At 43.3% G+C, this 18,457-nt stretch overlaps 1 protein-coding gene across 6 annotated transcripts in view; it reads left to right on the top strand.

Moving 5' to 3' along the window:
- Positions 1-18,457, top strand: part of LOC150064923 (glutamate receptor ionotropic, delta-1-like) — a 120,424-nt gene that overhangs the window by 50,196 nt on the left and 51,771 nt on the right. Inside the window, exon 1 of one of the 6 annotated variants that reach the window (XM_090329540.1) lies at positions 16,707-17,332. The exons of 4 other annotated variants lie outside the window; for them this stretch is intronic. In XM_090329540.1, the coding sequence (XP_090185666.1) occupies positions 17,268-17,332 (65 nt within the window). In that variant the 5' untranslated portion in view covers positions 16,707-17,267. Of the gene's footprint in view, positions 1-16,706; positions 17,333-18,457 lie in introns of those variants that run through there. One more of the 6 variants, XM_090329545.1, reaches the window with a different exon arrangement.

Raw genomic sequence — 18,457 nt, forward strand, 5'->3', positions numbered from 1 at the left:
ACAGAGGATTTTTCCCTCAAATCTTTCTAACCTACAGTCGGTTGAACTCTTAGATGTGAAACTCATGGATTTGGAGTATCAACAATGTATGAGTATGAAAACATACACACTACCCTGTGTGCTGTGAGTGCTTTGCCTCTCATCTCTTCTCACTTCACATTCACAACAGCAAGAAGGAATAATTGTATGCAAGTTTAATTAAATGACACTATAAAAATGTTCCTATAGTTCACATAATGCTTTTGGTATTGTTGATCTTTAAAAATTAAATGGTCTTTTGTAATGGAAAAAAATGAGAATGCACAAACCATAATAAATAAACCACATCAGATAATTTTTATTCACTGAGCCATTGTTAATGATGAGGACTCTGAGGCAGAGAATCAGTTCCCATGGTTGACATGTGGCTGGGCGCTGACTCAAATGTATGCGTGCTGGAGCAAAGTCATTGGCTTTTATTGACATATATCACTACATAACATAATTAGGTAGAAGTAGAAAGTCTTCAAGCAGATGAAGGACCTGTTGTGGCCTCCTGAGTTTCATTCCCTTGTAGAAAAATGAAATCTCAGATTCTACAATCATAGCCCCTGACATCTTTTTTTTTTCTTTTAATCAGTTGTGGGGATTGAACTTTGTGCCTGGGCTCTATCCCTGAGTGCTTCAGCTCAAGGTTTAGTGCTCTACCATTGACCCACAGTGCCACTTCCAGTTTTCTGCTGGTTAATTGGAGGTAAGAGTCTTTAGTTCCCAGACTGGCTTTGAACCAAGATCCACAGAAGTCAGTGTCCCAGGTAGCTAGGATTACAGGAATGAGCCACTGCACTTGGCTCCTCTATGGTTCTTATGGCTGTGGTTTAGCTAAATCCTCAGTTAAGTTGGAGCTCTAACTTGGGCTCCCCTGCCCAGCTTAAGCTGGCTGGGACTGTGAAAATGATATATCACACAAGACACGAACATATTCAGATACCACAAAAGGTTATAAAAAGAACCAGAAACGTCAACTGTGAAGTCTGAATGGCAAGATTAGTGTTAAAGCTATATTCTATTTTTTGAGGGAAGAGCTCTTAGGCAGACCTTGTTGTCTAGTCTCTGGTCTGGCTGTCATAAGCTATGAACAGGTCACTTCTTCCATATGACTACATTTGCTTCTCTTGGAGTGCATGGGACTCTTGACACACAGTAGCATGCTTTTCAATAGCATGCCTCCCTCAGCTGGAGGGCCTGAAGCGTGGAAACCAAGCCATCTCCTAAGGGGTAGTAGCCATGCGATTCTCAGGAGGTCCCTTTTGTCCTCCACTCTGCCTTCTGATGTGGCAGCATGTAAAGACTGAGCTGCTATTCTTTACCCCAAATTAACTGTTGAGGAGCGAGGAAGAAGTGAACCTGAGTTGGAGGAGAGTTTCTCCCTGTTAGTCATAGGAGTGTCTCTTGACAATAAATTGGCTCACGTGTGCACTTATTTACTGGACACATTGATTATTGGTATGGGTTAGTCATTGGGTATTTGAGTAACAATGCCCTAGGAGTGACATGATAACTCTACTGGGAGTCATTCTACTCATTTATTTCATCATTCACACAGCTCTACATCATTAGAGATCATTGTCTCCTGTGCATTTGGCATTGTGTTAGATCTTGGAAATTGAAAGATGAACCAGGACCCATGGCCTTTACCTTCACAGATTAGCAGTTTGAAATTCAGAGCAGTATGAGAGTCACTTTGTACTGTTCAGAAAGATAGTGGGTGCTGTGACTGAAAACTGAAGGACATAGGATGGCTGGAACAGTAGAAATGGATTTTCCCATAGCTCTAGATGCTAAAAGTCTGACATCAAAGATATTGTCTGGTTCCTTCTGACGGCTGTTTGGGAAAATCTGTCCTCTGCTTCTCCTTGTCCATCTTTGGCATTTCTTGCCTTATACATTTATTACCCTGAGCTGGCCCTTCAACTTCACATTATGCTCATATAGCATTCTAAGTATCTGCATCCCAATTGTATTGTTTTCATTTAAAACAAGTACATCAGTTGTATTGAAATCAGGGCCACCCTGATGAATGTGGACTTTTGAAGACCCTGTCTGCAAAATAACATCACAGTCTTCACAGGTGCCAGGGATTAGAACTCCAGCCTATGGATTTTGTGGAAGAAGTAGTTCAATCCCCAAATGAGGATGGGTGTGCATTTAGTGGCAGCTTGCACATAGTGATCTGTAGCCAGTCTCTCAAGTATAAGGAGTGACGGTATCATTCATATGTGTTTCCCTGTGGCAGATGGGAGGGGCCAGCCATGAGGGCCATGGCCTTGGGAAAGCCTTTGTTTGGCCAGAGTATTAAGTAGAGGGGAGATGCCAGAAGAGTAAGGTAAAGGTCTTGTATGGCCCAGGGAGCTGTGTTTGGAGTGGTCACATTCTCCTGTTGGGAGTAGACAGCCGTGGAAAGTTTATTCAGAAAGCAGCGTAGTCAGAATTTCTCAGCACCTCCCATAGAGCCCTGGTCACACTGGTGTTGCAGGCCACAGTGACACATCCCATGTGGAGAGAGTCTGTACTTCTCTTGAAAAGAAACTTCCACTCCACCACAAGTTCACTGCCAGCTCTCCCTGCTCAAAGCCTCTGAACCTTGGGCTCACTCTGGGTTTGCGGTTTTTATATGTTCATTATTTCTCATCCAAGCACTGTAGGGCAATGTTATGTCACTATGAGGAGGCACAGTCACCTGAAATGATGCCTCTGGAGATGGTGGATATTTTTTCTCTTTTCTCCTTTCCTTTGTTTCCCTTTCCATTTCCCTTCCCTTTCCTCTTGCGCCTTTTCCTTTTCCTTTCCTTTCTTTCTCTTCCCTTCTCTTTTAGTGCCACTACTGGTGTGCTTGAATTCAGGGTCTGGGCACTGTCCCTTAGCTTTTTCACTCAAGGCTTGTGCTCTACTATTTAAGCAACAGCTCTACTTGTAACTTCTTGTGGTGAATGGAAAAGAAAAGTCTCACAGGCTTTCTGCTTTGCTTGGCTTTGAACCTTGGACCTCAGTTTTCTGAGTAGCTAAGATTACAGGCAGGAAACACCCCTGGCCAGCATAGAGATAGTGAATTTTCTTCACTCATGTGTGTGTGTGTGTGTGTGTGTGGCTGTGACCTTGGTGTGACTTGGAGATGAGCTTCCAAGCTCCTCAGTTGTGAGGAAGCAGCTGGCAGTGCTCTAACAGGGCAACGTTCTTGGTGTCTGGATAAACTGTTTATTGTTTAATTATCCGAAGGCTGGATGTTTTGGTTTTTGTTGTTGTTGCTGTTTGAGATCCTCCCCCTGGTAACTGATTCCCAATAGGCTACAAAATGAGATTCCAGTTTTCAGAGAAAAAAAGCTCATGATGTTTCTTGTTAGAAGACAGAATCCTAAACAAGATCCTGCCAGCTCAGACCACAGAACACTGAAATATCACAGCAGGAAAGAGCTGATGGATCGTCAGATCCAGGGTTTTCCATTGCACATGGTGGCAGAGCCAGACAGGGAATCTATGGCTCCATGGTAGTGTGGTCTCATTCTCTCATTCTGTCATTGGGAAACCTGCAGATTATCACCATAGTTATCACTCACAATATGTTTCTTACTGGCACAATTCGCCGTGCCTTGTCTAAACTCATGAATGATCCCTGAATCCTCCAATAACCCCTGTGGCACATATGAGGACACTAATACATTGGGAGGTAGCTTCCACAAGGCTGCAGAGCTAGCAAGTGCCAGACTGAGGTCCCAAACCACAGAAGGACTTCTATGCGAAAGTCTGTACCTCTGTGGCACTCCCCCAAATATCTGGGGCTCTTTCAGGCTAGCTGCATGGAACGACGTCTGTCAGGATGGGGCCATATTAGTCCCTACTTTCCTTCTGTTTCTCAACAAGCTCAAAGAGAAAACCAGGTTTCATAGCCAACAAGACTGGTTTCTTTTCTCTTTCTTCCCCTTCCTTCCTTCCTTCCTTCCTTCCTTCCTTCCTTCCTTCCTTCCTTCCTTCTTTCTTTTGCTGTAATTGGAGATAAGTGCCTCACAGACTTCCCTATCCAAGCCAGCTTCAAACTGCAATTTTCAGATCTCAACCTCTTGAGTGACTAGTATAATAGGCTTGAGCCAGTGGCACCCTGCAAGCTAGTTTCTTTTTAAATTTAAATTTAAGACTTACTGGTACCTTTAAGTAGTTGTACAAAGGAGTGTCCTTAAACAAGCCAGTTTCCGAGTACAATGCATCTTTATCAATGTCACCCCTTCCTACCCTTAAACTCTGTGGTTCTATTTTTACATATGTATATCGAATATAATGGCTTCCTTCCTTCATTTGTTCCTCCTTCTCTTTAGCCTCTCTGCCCCTCAACAAAGCTTTACAGCTTCTTCGTATATATTTTGTTAAACTGATTTTTAGTTGTTAATCTTTATACTGTTGGAATCCTTCCACATGTATATTATGCTTTGTAGTCTCAGGTACTCAAACTTTCAAGTTGAACAGATTCTTGGTGACTTGACTTAAGCTTTTATATCATGAGGAAAGTTGTGTCCTGGGACTGAAGACAGATAACCACCTGTGGGGTAGCTGCGGGAATGCGGAAAAGTGGAGCTATTCCCAGCTCTGAGTAGGATTGATGATGCCTAAATATCAGGGCTTCCCAGTGTATGTTGTCAATAATCTTTCCATGGTGGTTTATCTAGGTCCAGAGATGGGTAGGATTTGTTTTTCTAGTATTGGGACTTGAAATCAGGGCGTGTGCACTGTCCCTTGGCTTTTTCCCACCAAGACTGATGCTCTACCACTTGAGCCACAGCTCTACTTTCATCTTTTTGGTGGCTGTCTGGAGATAAGGATCTCACAGACTTGATCCTTAGAGCTTGGCCTTCTGAGTAGCTAGGATTACTAGTGTCTTATTTTCCTGGGTGTTCTATTTCTACTGGACACTGGCAGAGTTATCCTCAGTGGCTTTCCTAAACCCTAAGAAGTTAATGGGATGAATAATTATCCCAGAAAATGAGAAACAGGCCCATGCTCCATCCTGCCAGTATATGGCTGCAGCTGTAGACTGTGCTGTTCTAACAGGCACTGGCAGATGCCAGTGAGGCCTGCCTAAGATATTCAGACAGCCCATGGTATTGGCTGGATACAGTGCCAGGAGAGGGCTGACTGGCTTGTAGGGCTCCTGATGGTGGTCTGGTTGGCACCTGGCATTGCTCATGTTGCCCAAAGACATTTTGTCTGAGAGAAAATGGGCTGAAAGTCCCATAAAATGGACATCATCCCTCTTTGGAGCTGGTTTGAGATAATCTTTGACATAGCTCAGAGATACAGGTCTGAAAATGCTGGGTATTATATGAATAAGCCATGTCAACCTTTTTTTTTTCTCCTATGGGCCAGTTCCCAAATCTCCAAACTTCATGATCTATAAGGTAGAAATATTATCTTACCAGAGATCCCATCTATGGTGTAGCACTTTGCCCAAAGTTGGATTCCTTCTATCCTCTGGTTTCAAATGACACCTGTCAACAATAAACATACCTTCTTTTCCCAACTTTCTTTCCTAACCTTTCTATCATAGTTTTTGTTCTTGCTAAAGAGATTCAGAATGGCTAGCAATGCAGAGTTTCATATGTAATTAGCTAGTTGCTCATTGTTCAATAATAGGTTCTTGTATGCTAGAATCCCCTTCTCGCTGGCTTTGCCACAAGGGAAGGGACTCTGTGTGTTTTCTTGCACAGACAGTTTTATCAACCCAGAGTTGTGTAGAAACCTGAGCAGTTGGTTGTCTCTCAAGCTGTGAACCCTATTCCAGCTGCCTTGGCTTGTTTATCTGTCATAGGAATCGGCCTATACTTGGTTTCCCATCTCACACTAGGGAATCCCAAGCTGCTCCTGTATTCTAGAGTTTGTCATAGTGAATGACATCACTTAGTCTGGGTATCTGGACACTCCCCAGGCCATCAGTGCACACGCAGACATGCATATACCCTGGCTTAAACCTGTGCATGTGCACATAGCTAGATATGAATTTGTGCATGTGCATGTGTATACACACATATGCACTAAAGTATATGTTGGTTGGGTGCTGGTGGCTCACACCTATAATCCTAGCTACTCAGGAGGCTGAGATCTGAGGATTGTTATTTGAAGCCAGCCTGGGTGGTAAAGTCTGTGAGACTTGTTTTTGTTTTTGTTTTTTATGTGACAGTCACATAAGTCAGATAATGAATACATTTCTTGTTGAACAGTGTTAACCTCTCTCTCAATTTCTCCCAGTTGTTTTCCGTCCCTCCCCATCCCTAAGTCAGATAAACTTACAAGACAGACTCTTATCTCACCCAAATAACTGGAAATGGAGTATGTGTGATTCAAGTGGTATAGCATCAACCGTAAATAAAAAGGCTAATGGACAGCATCCAGGCCTTGAGGTCCAACAGACAGACAGGCAGACAGACAGACAAAAAAACCCATATGATTTGTTTTTTGTAGTGATTTCCCCACTTTCCAATGTGTAGGACAAGCCACTTGATCACCTCTGAGTTTTCTGACCCCTGATGGTTTAGAGAACACTGATGGTTTATCATAGTTTCAACATCACTGTGCTTTCATAGTTCCAGTATGACTATCCTCTAAGTGGTTATGGATAATTGTTTTATCGTGGACTTATCCATTATTCTTCTTATTTGCCTATCCTAACAAACCAACAGTAGTCCCAGAAGGTCTCACTGCCTCCCTCATGCACCTGTCTTTTGAAAATACTGTTACTCTGGTCCAGAATGTCTTTACTTTTTCTGCTATATGCATTCATTTTTGTACTGCATCCTCAGCTTTGACCTCATTTTTCTTATGTACTTTCTCTTTTCTCCTTTTGAGTCTACCCATAATGTATGTCCAAGCTGGGAAGTGTTCTATATCATGACCCCATGTCACTGTGTATAATTGTAGCAATGCCTTTTGTTGTGTGTACCAGCACTGGAGCTTGAGCTCAAGGCCTAGGCTCTGTCCCTTAGGTTTTTTCCACTCAAGGATAGCTCTCTACCATTTAAGTCACTGATCCACTCTTAGTTCTTTTCTGAGTAATTGGAAATAAGAATATCAGGGTTATCTTGTCCGGGATGGCTACCATCCTGAGTCTTGTATTTCAGGCTCCTGAGTGGTTAAGATTATAGGCATGAGCCTATAGGTGTCTGGGTTCATACAGCACATTTTGCATGATTTTTTAATTATCTATGTACTTATTAATCCTTCCCATATAACTTAGCTTCTTCCTGTAACTCTGGGATGAGCTAACATGTCTAACATGTCTATGTTTTTGTTTCAATCCTTCCTGGGCATGAAGACATCTTCTTAACTTGAGTCTCCTGTAACTGTCTATTTCTTAATCTCTCCAAGCCTCTGATCTGTGAAATGGGATGGGGAAGGTAATAATTTTTTGAAAGGCTTATTGCCAAGGTTAAATGAAGCAATGCAAATGAAGTGTAAGCATAGTCTGAGAGTTAGTAGTATTGTATCATTTTTTTTCTGACATGTTAAATGACTGACAGGGAAGCAGACATAGTAGAGGGGCCCAGAAGGAAAATAGAGAAGGGACCTAATGGGGAGAAAAGAGCCTTGGACTCCTGGTGTTGCTCTGGAGTATGAAGGGAAGCAGGCTGTGCCTAGGTGGAAAGAAGGCACCTTCACAGCCTCCAAGAGGGTAGCCACTCTGATTTGCATTTCAGCCACATTTATGACACCATCATAATGGATTAAGAGCCCCAGCACTGATATATTAAAGGTTAATGGTGCATCCTGCTTTTGTATTGATTTGTGGCAGCAAATATTTGTGGGTGTAGAGAGCTGAGAGCCAGCATGTTCTTGGCATGGAGGAACTGGCGGCTGGCAGGGCTGCTTGTGGAACACTCTCACTGAATGTCAGGGATGCAAGAGCCAAGGAAGCCAACAGCAGCTGCATCCTGGTGGGATGCTGTCAGCCAGTGGAGGCACATTTCCAAAAGTAAGCTGGATCTTGAAACTTCATCCCCCTGAAGGTGGATCCCATAAAGAAGCAGGCTAGATTCCCAGACTCCTTAGAGATCTCTTGTGTTCTCAGCTGTGACCTACAGCACTGTGTTCCTCCTCCTGGCCCAGAACCGCAACTCTTGTATTCAAGCATTGCTATGACTGCGTGTCTCAGATTCTCTATCCATCCATGGTCCTGAAAGGAGACTGGACATCCCTAGAGGTATGCTTTTCCCAGTAGAATCCAAGCTTAGATGCTGAAAGGCAAGAAAAGGTTAATTTATTTACATTGAATGTTTCATGCATAGCACACATGTTCATGACAATGTCATGTAGGGAACAAAATGTTTTGGTTTGGCTGGAACACTCCTATAGTGCCCCCAGATCCCTCATTCCTGATGAGAGTTGGGCAAAGTTGCAGACACTGGTGCTGTAACTACAAGAGGAGAAGTTACAGAGCACAGTCATGTGTCAGATTGGTTTATATTTATTTGATCAGCTACTTCAAAGAGAGTAGGAGGGGTTTATATCATAACAAAGGCCTCCCAGAGACTGTGACATTGGATCAGTCAAGATATAAGAGAGGGAGGCAATTGGAGATCTGAAGGAAGGGTAGACCAAGTAGACCAGAAGATGCCGCTATGAATATCTCAAATGAGGAAGATGTGGAGATGGGTGTGTGAGAGTAGAGGCACTAGCACACTAGCATTCAGACCATTGAGACTTTCAAGGCCATGTAGGGAATTTTTTTATATTCCTTTGAGAGAGAAATTGTCTTGGGAGTATTTTAAACAGTGAGGTGGCCGAGTCAGGGGTTACATTCTAAAAGGATTGTTTGCTTGTTCCCCAGAGAATAGATTATATAAGAATTAAAAGTGGGGGCCGGGAGTTTGGCCTAGTGGTTAAAGTGCTTGCCTCACATGCATGAAGACCCGGGTTCGATTCCTCGGTACCACATACCTTGAAAAAAGCCGGAAGTGGTGCTGAAGCTCAAGTGGTAGAGCTCTAGCCTTGAGAAAGTCCAAGGACAGTGCTCAGGCCCTGACCTCAAGCCCAGGACTGGCAAAAAAAAAAGAATTAAAAGTGGAAGCAAACTGTGTGCCTACAATCCTAATTACTAGGGAGGCTACAATCTGAGAATCACAGTTCAAGGCCAACCTGGGTAGAAAGTCCATGAGACTCCAAACTAACCACGAAAAATAGTTGGAATTGGAGCGGTGGCTTAAAATGGTAGAGACCCACCCCTGTTCCTCCTCTAATTCTCCCAACTCAGTCAAACACTATTCTGTTCTTTGAGTTTCTGTGGCCAAAAACTTTAGAACTTCTGCCAATTCCCCTCTTTTTGCATGTCTCACAAAATTTTCATTGTATCTGATCTCTTGTACATCAGTCAAGAACCTAAGGGCTTCCTCTCTCCTTCACTGCTAATCATTCAGTTTCTCTCTGGATACTGAGAACACTTTCTCTAAAGATCTTCCTCTTTCCATTTCCTTTTGTCTTTGTACAAGGCTTGAGGCTTGAACTCAGGGCCAGGTGATATTTTTGAGCATTTTTGGTTAGCACCAGCAGCTAGCTATGGATTTTTATTTTTAAGGCAGAAGATGTATATGTTTTCAATCTGATGGAAATGATCTATAAAGAGAAGTCATTTCATTATATAGGAAATAGAAGTGACAACTAGAAGAGAAGTGTACTTTGCAAGAAATAGAGTTAGACATAAATAGGACCAGCAGCAGAACCTGTAGTTTAAAAGAAGGCTGGGTAGCTGGGTGCTTTTGGCTCATGCCTGTAATCCTAGCTACTCAAGAAGCTGAGGTTTGAGGATCACAGTTAGATGCCTGCTAGGGCAGGAAAGTCTGTGAGACTCTTATCTTCAATTGCCCACCAAAAAGCCAGTAGTGGTTCAATGGCTCAAGTGATAGAGTGCTAATTTTGAGTAAAAAGAAGCTCAGGGACAGTGCCCATGCTAAGAGTTCAAGTCTCAGGACAGGCAAAAAAAAATAACAAATAAAAAGGAAGGCCAGGGCAGGTATACAATGGTTTTAGAATAACAAATTTATTTAAAAGGTACAGTTCTTTACTGATGACTTCTCCCTACTTGGGAAACAATAAGCAGAGTTAGAAGTTCATGAATTGCACAGTGAAATTTAGATTTCTAGTCAGTATCAAGAGTCCACTTGAAGCCAGTGAAGTTAGTGAGTCTAATATTAGAGCCATCAACAGCCTGACTCCATTTCCTGTCTCAGCCATATTCAGCTAGTCAGCTACAAAGACAGTGTTCATGTAAACCAGAGTTGATTGTGACAGAAAACATGAACTGAGCACCTGCTGCCTATCTGTCACACCATTTATAGGCGTACTGATCTGTTATGCCCTGAGGAGGTTATGTCTAAGTTGGGAATCTTGCTCTCTCTCCTCCCTTTCCTTGGCTCCCTCTTTCCCCTTTTCTTTTTCCTCTCTCTCTCTCTCTCTCCCTCTCTCTCTCTCTCTCTCTCTCTCTCTCTCTCTCTCTCTCTCTCTCTCTCTCTCCTCCTTTAGTATTCTTCTTCCTTTCTCTCTTATTCCTCTTTCACTTCTTTCTGTCTTCCTTTCCTTCCTGGGCATGGATCTAGTGGGCATAAATTCATTTCATCTCTAAGACCTTAGTGCTGAGCTGAGTCCTTGTAATGGGAAGATACTGAGCCTGAATGCAGATGGGAGGTAGGGGTTGTTGACAAAACAGGAGATCCTCAGGCTGGTAGTACCCCATGAGCAGAGCAGGCTATGAAAATGCAGGAGAAGGCAATAGGAGAGAACAGAAGTAATCATGTAGAGCCTCCTTTATAAGGGTAGTAGAGTCACCCGCATTGGACACCATTAATAGTGTAGATGTTGAGCTTCTGCTATATTCTAGGACCTTCACTGTGCACTTGGGCCACAGCTACCTCACTTCCTTTAAGTACTCTTCACAATATCCCTTACTAAGCTGTTCTCACTTCCAAGATGCAAGTGGAGTCCTCTCACAAAAAGAAAACACAGGAATCAGTTGCCCACTATGTAATGACTCATCTACCCTAGTCTGTCTTGAGGGCAATATACCAGGCTTGGTTGAATCCAGGAGGAAGAATCAGAAGCCAGGGAGCATTTGGTCTGCCCAGTGTAATAATTCCCAGAACGGATTTCTGGATGCTGGGGATGGTCTTGTAGCCTTTTGAGTCAGTCTGGGTGTGTCAGTCTGGTCACTGAAGATACAATTATCCCAGGTCCTGGCTTGCTCATTATATTTCCAGCTGGCAGGGCAGGCGGTTGAAGGTGCAAGGAAGGCAGGGGTCTTATTTTCCAGACAGATCTCAGCACACTGAATGACTGACCCAGATGCAGGTGAACACAGGGGAGAGAAGAGAACATGCTAAGTTCTCCAGACTCAGAATGGATACTTGGATGTCAAAGGAATTGTTAAAAATCACTCTGGGACCGGGAGTTTGGCCTGGTGATAGAGTGCTTGCCTAGCATGCACAAAGATCTGGGTTCGATTTCTTGGTACAACATACGTAGAAAAGCTGGATGTGGTGCTGTGTCTCAAGTGGTAGAGCTCTAGCCTTGAGGAAAGCCCAAGGACAGGGCTCAGGCCCTGAGTTCAAGGCCCAGGACTGGCAAAAAAAAATCATTCCACTCATTTGTGTTTACAGTAGCATAAAATGCAAATTGGGGAGCAACACATTTCTGAGAAGTAGGAGATTTGTAACCGTTGCCTGCTTCTTTGCCCTATTTTTTGCTTTTATATTTTATTTATATTATCCAGGGTTGTTTCTTGTAAGAATGGAAATAGATATGTACAAATGCTTTTAGATCTTTTCTTTTTTAAATTTCCATTTGCATTTTATTTAGGACATATTTTCATCTTGATAATACAATAGTACTCTCTAACATGAGAGAGAAAGCTTCCAACACTCATAGTGTATGCCTGAAATCCATATTTATCAAATGCTATATACCACTTTTCCGATGTATACCTACCTACATGTGATAAAGCCTCACTCATCAATTAGTCACAGTAAGAGATTTAAAATGATAATAGATACCAGGAGCCAGTGACTCACACTTATAATCCTTGGACAGGGTTCCCGAGGTGGTTTGTCCCTAAGTACAATTCAGGTCTGCAGTCACTCTGCTGACTTCAAGAATTCCCACCGACTCAGCTGTGGATACCAGGAGCTTAGTGCTTCAACTTCCTCCAGGCATTCTGGGAGGTTCTGAGGAAAGATTCTAGGACAGAAGCTGACAAGCAACTCCCCAGTAGCTGCCCACTGCCTTTTCTCCTGGGCTATTCTCAGGATTGTCCCTTAGGAGCTGAGCTTCTCATCTCCTTTTTGCCTAGAGGAAGAAAATGCACTGGAGCCAGAGGCCCTAGATGTGAATTTTAATGCCTGAAGCATTCATCTTAGCTGTAAAACAAAATCTCTTCCTCCATTTTCAATAATTCTTATTCTGCTCTGTTAATCTCCCTAGCATTTTCCTCACTTTATACGTGACATCCGAGGTTAGCAAGCCGTGTCCTCACAGGCCACTTACAACCGACCACCTGTTTTCCTGAAAGCTAAGACTGCATGCACCTCTTTGAACATTTTTTGCAGTGCTGAAAATCAAAAACAAAAATGAAAGACATATGACTGAGTGGCCGGTGGCCATCAGAGCCCACCTAAGCCCTGGGAAGTTCCTTTCCAGAAGGGTTGCTAACCCTCACATAACATATTATTGCTTTGCTGTGGGTGATGCTACCAGTCTCTCTCTCCACCTCTACTAAGTGAATGCTACATATGGTTCCTGCTCTCCTTCCCCTAGACCCAGAGCAGGGCTTAATACAAGCAGACATTCTAGAAATGATGGGTGTCCAACGATGAATGGATGAAAGGTAGAAGATACTAAGGAAGGCTTGTACTGCCTGGGAAAAGGTTCGGAGGTGGTATATATGGGAGAGCCATAGGGATGATGCCCAGAAGGGGTGGGACAGCAGGCAAGGAAGGAGTATATCCTGGTACTGAAGATTCTGGGCATCAGTAGAATCCTGGTCAGGCATCCTTGCTCAGCGCCATCTCTCACTGATTCAAATGTGAGCCAGAAAAGCAATACATTTGGAATGATAGCAGATACATCTGTGCATTGTCACAGATGGGGACAGTGTCCCCATATTTCCGGGTCTATGGGCTACTCCACTCATTTCCTTTCTTCTTCGAGGAGAATAACAGGACTTCGGGATTTAGATTTATCAGGCAGGGTATGACATCCTCACTGTGGTTGAAATCTGCTTTGCAGATCCTGTATATTGATTCTTCTCTTGTTGCAAGTGTATTTATCTCCATTGCCAATGTAAATATTTCTGTTAACATGCAAAGATGGATTTATAAGGTCTGTATTATTGATTTTTCTCATGCCACAAACACATTTATCTCTTTGTTAATGAAAATGAATCTAAGAAGTAGTGAGATTGATTTGGGGGGTAAAGGTGTGGGGAGGAAGGGGGTGAAGCCACACTGGGGTGATTGCCCTTGGTTAAGTCTGAAAGACACATTGTGAGACTCTGAACGGTGTGTGTGTGTGTGTGTGTGTGTGTGTGTGTGTGTGTGTGTGTGTGTGTGTGTGTGCGTGTGTTTGTATGTAGGGAGGAAACTGCTCTCAAGACTGTACAAAGTCCTTGTTCTTTTGTTTGCCAATCCTGGGTGTTGAACTCAAGGCCTAAGCACTGGCTTTGGGCTTTCTCAAGGCTAGAGCTCTAACAGCTGAGCCACAGTACCATTTCTGGCTTTTTTCTATGTATGTGGTACAGAGGAATCGAACCAGGGTCTTTCATGCATGCTAGGCAAACACTCTCTCATTAGGCTGAACTCCTGGCCCACAAAGTCCTTTTTCAAGACAGTGTTTTAGGCTCATAGAAAACCATGGAAGAAGAGATTGTGAAAGCTAGAGAAGGTCCTACCTGAGGTAGGAGACACAGAAAAGTAGTTCTCACTGTTCTAATCTCTGGATCAGCCAAGCACAGATGAATGGAAGAGAGGGATTCAACAAAAAGCTTGGAGGGGAGCATGGCCTTTGATATGGAAAGAGCTCCAAACAGAACACAATGCAGAAGTAATGTAAGAAGATACATAGTGAACTGAAATGGCAGAAAGCCACAAGGCACCCATGCTTACGCTAACACATGTTCCTGGCCAGTTCAAAACAGGTAGGCAGCCTAGGAATGATGCTGTGTGTGTGTGTGTGTGTGTGTGTGTGTGTGTGTGTGTGTGTGTGTGTGTCTGTGTGTGTGTGTGTGTCTGTGTGTGTGTGTGTGTACATGCACACTGGTCTTGGGGCTTTAATTCAGGGCCCAAGCACTGTCCCTGAGTTGTTTTTTTTTGCTCAGGGCTAATGTTCTACCATGTTAGGTACAGCTCCACTTCTCTTTTGTTGTTGTTGTTTTGTTTGGGTGCTTAATTGGAGATAAGAGTCTTGTGAACTTTCCTGCCTAACCTGACTCCAAACTGTGGTCCTTGATTTTCAGCTTCCTGAGTCACTGGGATTACAGACATAAGCTGCTGATACCTGGCTAGAGAATTGTTTCTGCTGCCTCTTGGAGGCAGTTTCTTGGGTGTTTGGGTGTCTGTATGCTCACCCTTGGTCATTACATTAGATACCAGTGCTGTTGGTAAGACCATAGACAAGTTGTTGGTAAGAAACATTTGCCCAGATCCAGCCAGGGAGACAGATTGGTTCTGATCATACAATCCTGGAAGCTGAAGCACAGTATTTACCCACATCTTTCTCCACTCAGGTTTTTACCACCCCAGTGTCTAGCCTTTAATACCTTCTTGTGGACTCATTCAACCCCCTTCACATGCTGATTGGAAGTCTAATAGGAGAGCTGGCTCTCCTTAAAATCTGACTGTGGGCTAGGTATATATATTTGATCTCAATCTTCCCCAGTTCTATGAGAACAATGAATTATAAGGCCTTGGGGATGATCAAGACTGCAGCTCCAAGGGCCATTGTGAGAGATACTGGGCTACTCAAGCAAGTTGAAGCATTCAAAGGCAGGAGCCACGTCTAGGGCTCCCATGTCTTTTTAACAGGTAACCATAGCCCTGCACGGGCATCCCAGAGGATCATATCTCACATAGCAGGACCTTCTCAGGTAAACAGTGCTCTCCCTGAATACCCTACCTCTTGGTTCTCTAAATACTTGCTTTCACCCATCCTACAGATTTGATATATTCATGGCTTTCTTATTCAGAAGACTTTCATCAGCCCTGGTCCATGAATTAATGGCTCCTCTTCTGTGATTCTGGGCTCCCTCATATGGACCTGTCTTTCTATCCCATTCACATTGTTTGGTCACTGTGGGTTTACTTCTCCACTCACCTATTCCCTGTTGCAAACCCCTGGAGGATGCTCACGATTCATCTTGTGCTCTGTGTGACACGAGCCTTATATACTAGACATTCAGGAATTGTAAGGGAAAGGAACCGTTCCTGTGTCTATGGAGGTGCATGGTGCATGGTAGTTTGACAGAGACCCTGTCTTTGAAGGGTGGGCCTACCTTTTCTTCTCTGTTGTTGTCAATGCCTGAACAACTGTATGTAGTTATTGCTGGAGAAAATGGCTTCAGAAGAATACTACATTTCCTGTGCTGCCAGGACAATTCATTCCTGGACAAGCTTTCTTGACTTTTCTCAGATGAACACCTTATCTGGCTTCAACATCTGTTGTCCACTGACTGCCAATGTTGGCTTGGCAGCCTGGCTGGCTAGCTGTCCTTGCTCTCCTTTCTCCTTCCCTGAGTGACTCTTCCAGAATGGTGTACTTTACCAGGAGGTGGCTTTGGGGTGCCACTATTTAGGCTCTTTGGGTCAGGCCCTCTTAAGGTTGAATTACCTTGGGAAAATGGCAGTGGTGACTACAATGTGCCTAGCCTTGTAGTGAGGCTGAAAATCTTTGTTGGAAGAGGCAGTGCATATCCTTCTGCGACAGGGAAATCTCCATGTTGATTCATGGTTAGGGGGGAGGCTGGGTCAAGCCGTGGCATCTAATGTTGAAGGTGATGTTCTGAAGACAAGACAAGTAGCTATGCTGGAACAGAAAGGGAAACAGAATCATAAACATCTGGGCTGCCTGCTTGTCATCAGAGATGTTCCCTGATCCTTTGACTGTGGGTATGGTTGTGAATAAATACCAGGACCAGAGAGGGTAATCTCCATTTCAAATGTGGGGAAGAAACAGGAGAGCCACACTCCCTGGCTTTTATGCATTCATTCTGCACTCAAGGAAACAGCAGTAATTTAGAGTAGTTCAGTATTTAGACTCAACTGTGTAATTCATCCTGATGTTTCCCATTCATCAAAGCCTTGTGTTTGTTTGTAGTACCATGAGAAAAATAAAAAAATGTGGAAAAAAATTCCTCTTTCCTTTCATTACAGGCAAATTATGACAAAGTTACAACCCTTGGGGCCCTTCAAGCAAAGGAACATCTTGCTTCAATTAGATATAAATAATGAACAATAATTAGGAAGATTTCTTCATCGAATTTGTTATTTCATGTTTCCTTTCATCTGCAGTGTACTGAAATCAATCCTGAACTCTGTTTGTGGGCTATGTAGCAGAGGCCAGAGGAATGCTGGGAAGTTTGTCTTTCTAGCTAGAAAGGAGCCAGATACTGCTGGACCTCTGTGAGGACATTGCTAGCCCTGAGTACAGAGTCACCCTGTGATGATCCAGCTTCCCCTACACCAGGCCCCCAACACTTTACAGTCTGTGGAGACAAGATCTATTACAGCAGCTCACTGCCTCCAGTTCCTGAGCATGGACCATATCAGATGCCGCTATATGATCTGAGCATACCCAGCTTCTTCCTCTTGTCAACTCTCTGCTACAGGCTCTGCTGTAGCCCTGGGTTTAAAGATTTGGAAACTGCTGGAGCCTGTGGTTCATGACTATAAGCCTAACTATTCAAGAGGCTAAGATCTAGAAGACTGTGGTTTTAAAGAGCCAGCCTAGGCAGAAAAAAAACATCTGCCAGACTCGATTTTCAGAGTCAACTAGTAAAATGCAAAGGGTAAAACCTTGGCTGAGCAAGCAAAGTGAACAAGGGTAAAGCCGTGAATTCAAACTCCAGTATTTGTAGGCTGCAGTCTGAGTGATGGTAAGCCCTGGAAACAAGGTGGAGTTCCTGTTTGTCCTTGCTCTGGCATGCATAATGTTGAAGTGCAAGCCTGCTGCCAGGGAAGCCTGCAAAATGTGGAGATGTCACGGAGAGGCAAGGAATGGAGTGGCTTCTCACAAGGAAAGACAACAGGTGGATTTTAAAGTGGCTTGTGAAAGTGTACAGGTGTGTAGTTGAGAAGGAGGGATTCCAGGAAAAGGCAGTAACATGGCCTGGTGCCATAGATGAATTTTGGTGGCATTTTTCATTTTAAGATTGGCGATTGTGAAGTGTGGGAGTGGAGACAACTGACAGACATTGGAAGAAGGAGGCACTGTAAATTAAGATGGGAAGATTGGCTTTTACTGTGGGAATAGTGACTCAGAAAAAGGTATGGGTAGGGAAGTGGGTGGATAAAAATGAGACACGGAGATTTCTAGGAGAGAAATAAATCGTCATCAGATTACAGCCTGGCTAGATAGATTGGATGGCCACCATGATTTTTGCTTTTATAAATAAGAACTGTAACATTCTCTCAACAGGCTAAGCCATGCTCCCAGTATGAGTTTATTTTATTTTATTTTTGCTCTAATTACTTTTAAGACCACCTTCTTGTAGGAGGATCCTGCATAGCTGGAATTACAGTCTTGTACCACCACATATAGCTTATTGGTTGCCTCACCTGGCCTTGAAACATGATCCTTCCATGTTAGTGACCCTCTTAGTAGCTATATTATATTTCCAAATTCAGCCTGCCTGCCTGCCTGCCTTGCCTGCCTGCCTGCCTGCCTTCCTGCCTTGGCTCCTTCAGGCTCTTTTCCTTTCTTTTGTTTTCTGATAGTATGCTAGCACAAAACATTCAGTAGAAACTTCCATTCCTCTTGTATAATGCTCCTCAGTCAGTCATGTGATCGTGAGAGAGAATAGCCCTCATTCTTCAGTGTGTGGTGCTATCAATTTTGTAAAATTTAATTTTATTGTCAGGGTGATATACAGAGGAGTTTTAGTTACATACATAATAAGGTAGACAGTACATTTCTTGTGGGATATTGTTACCCCCTCCCATGTTTTTCTCCCACTTTCCCTCCTCCAGCCCCCAAGTTGTAGAGTTCATTTCCAACATATTCTCTTATGTGTATTGCCATTACATTGGTCCACCCTTTCTTCTTTGTCTTACCATTTCATTGATCCCTTTCCCTTTCCCTAATTCAAATAAATCAGTTACAGTGACAACAGGGAATAAAACATAGGGGGAAAAAAGAAAAAAAAAGAAATAACTTCACATAGTACATTAACAACACTCACAAAGAA

The sequence above is a fragment of the Megascapheus bottae genome, chromosome 3 (genome assembly GCF_031878675.1).
Source record: "Megascapheus bottae isolate mThoBot1 chromosome 3, mThoBot2.hap1, whole genome shotgun sequence".
In the NCBI taxonomy this organism is placed as follows: domain Eukaryota; kingdom Metazoa; phylum Chordata; class Mammalia; order Rodentia; family Geomyidae; genus Megascapheus; species Megascapheus bottae.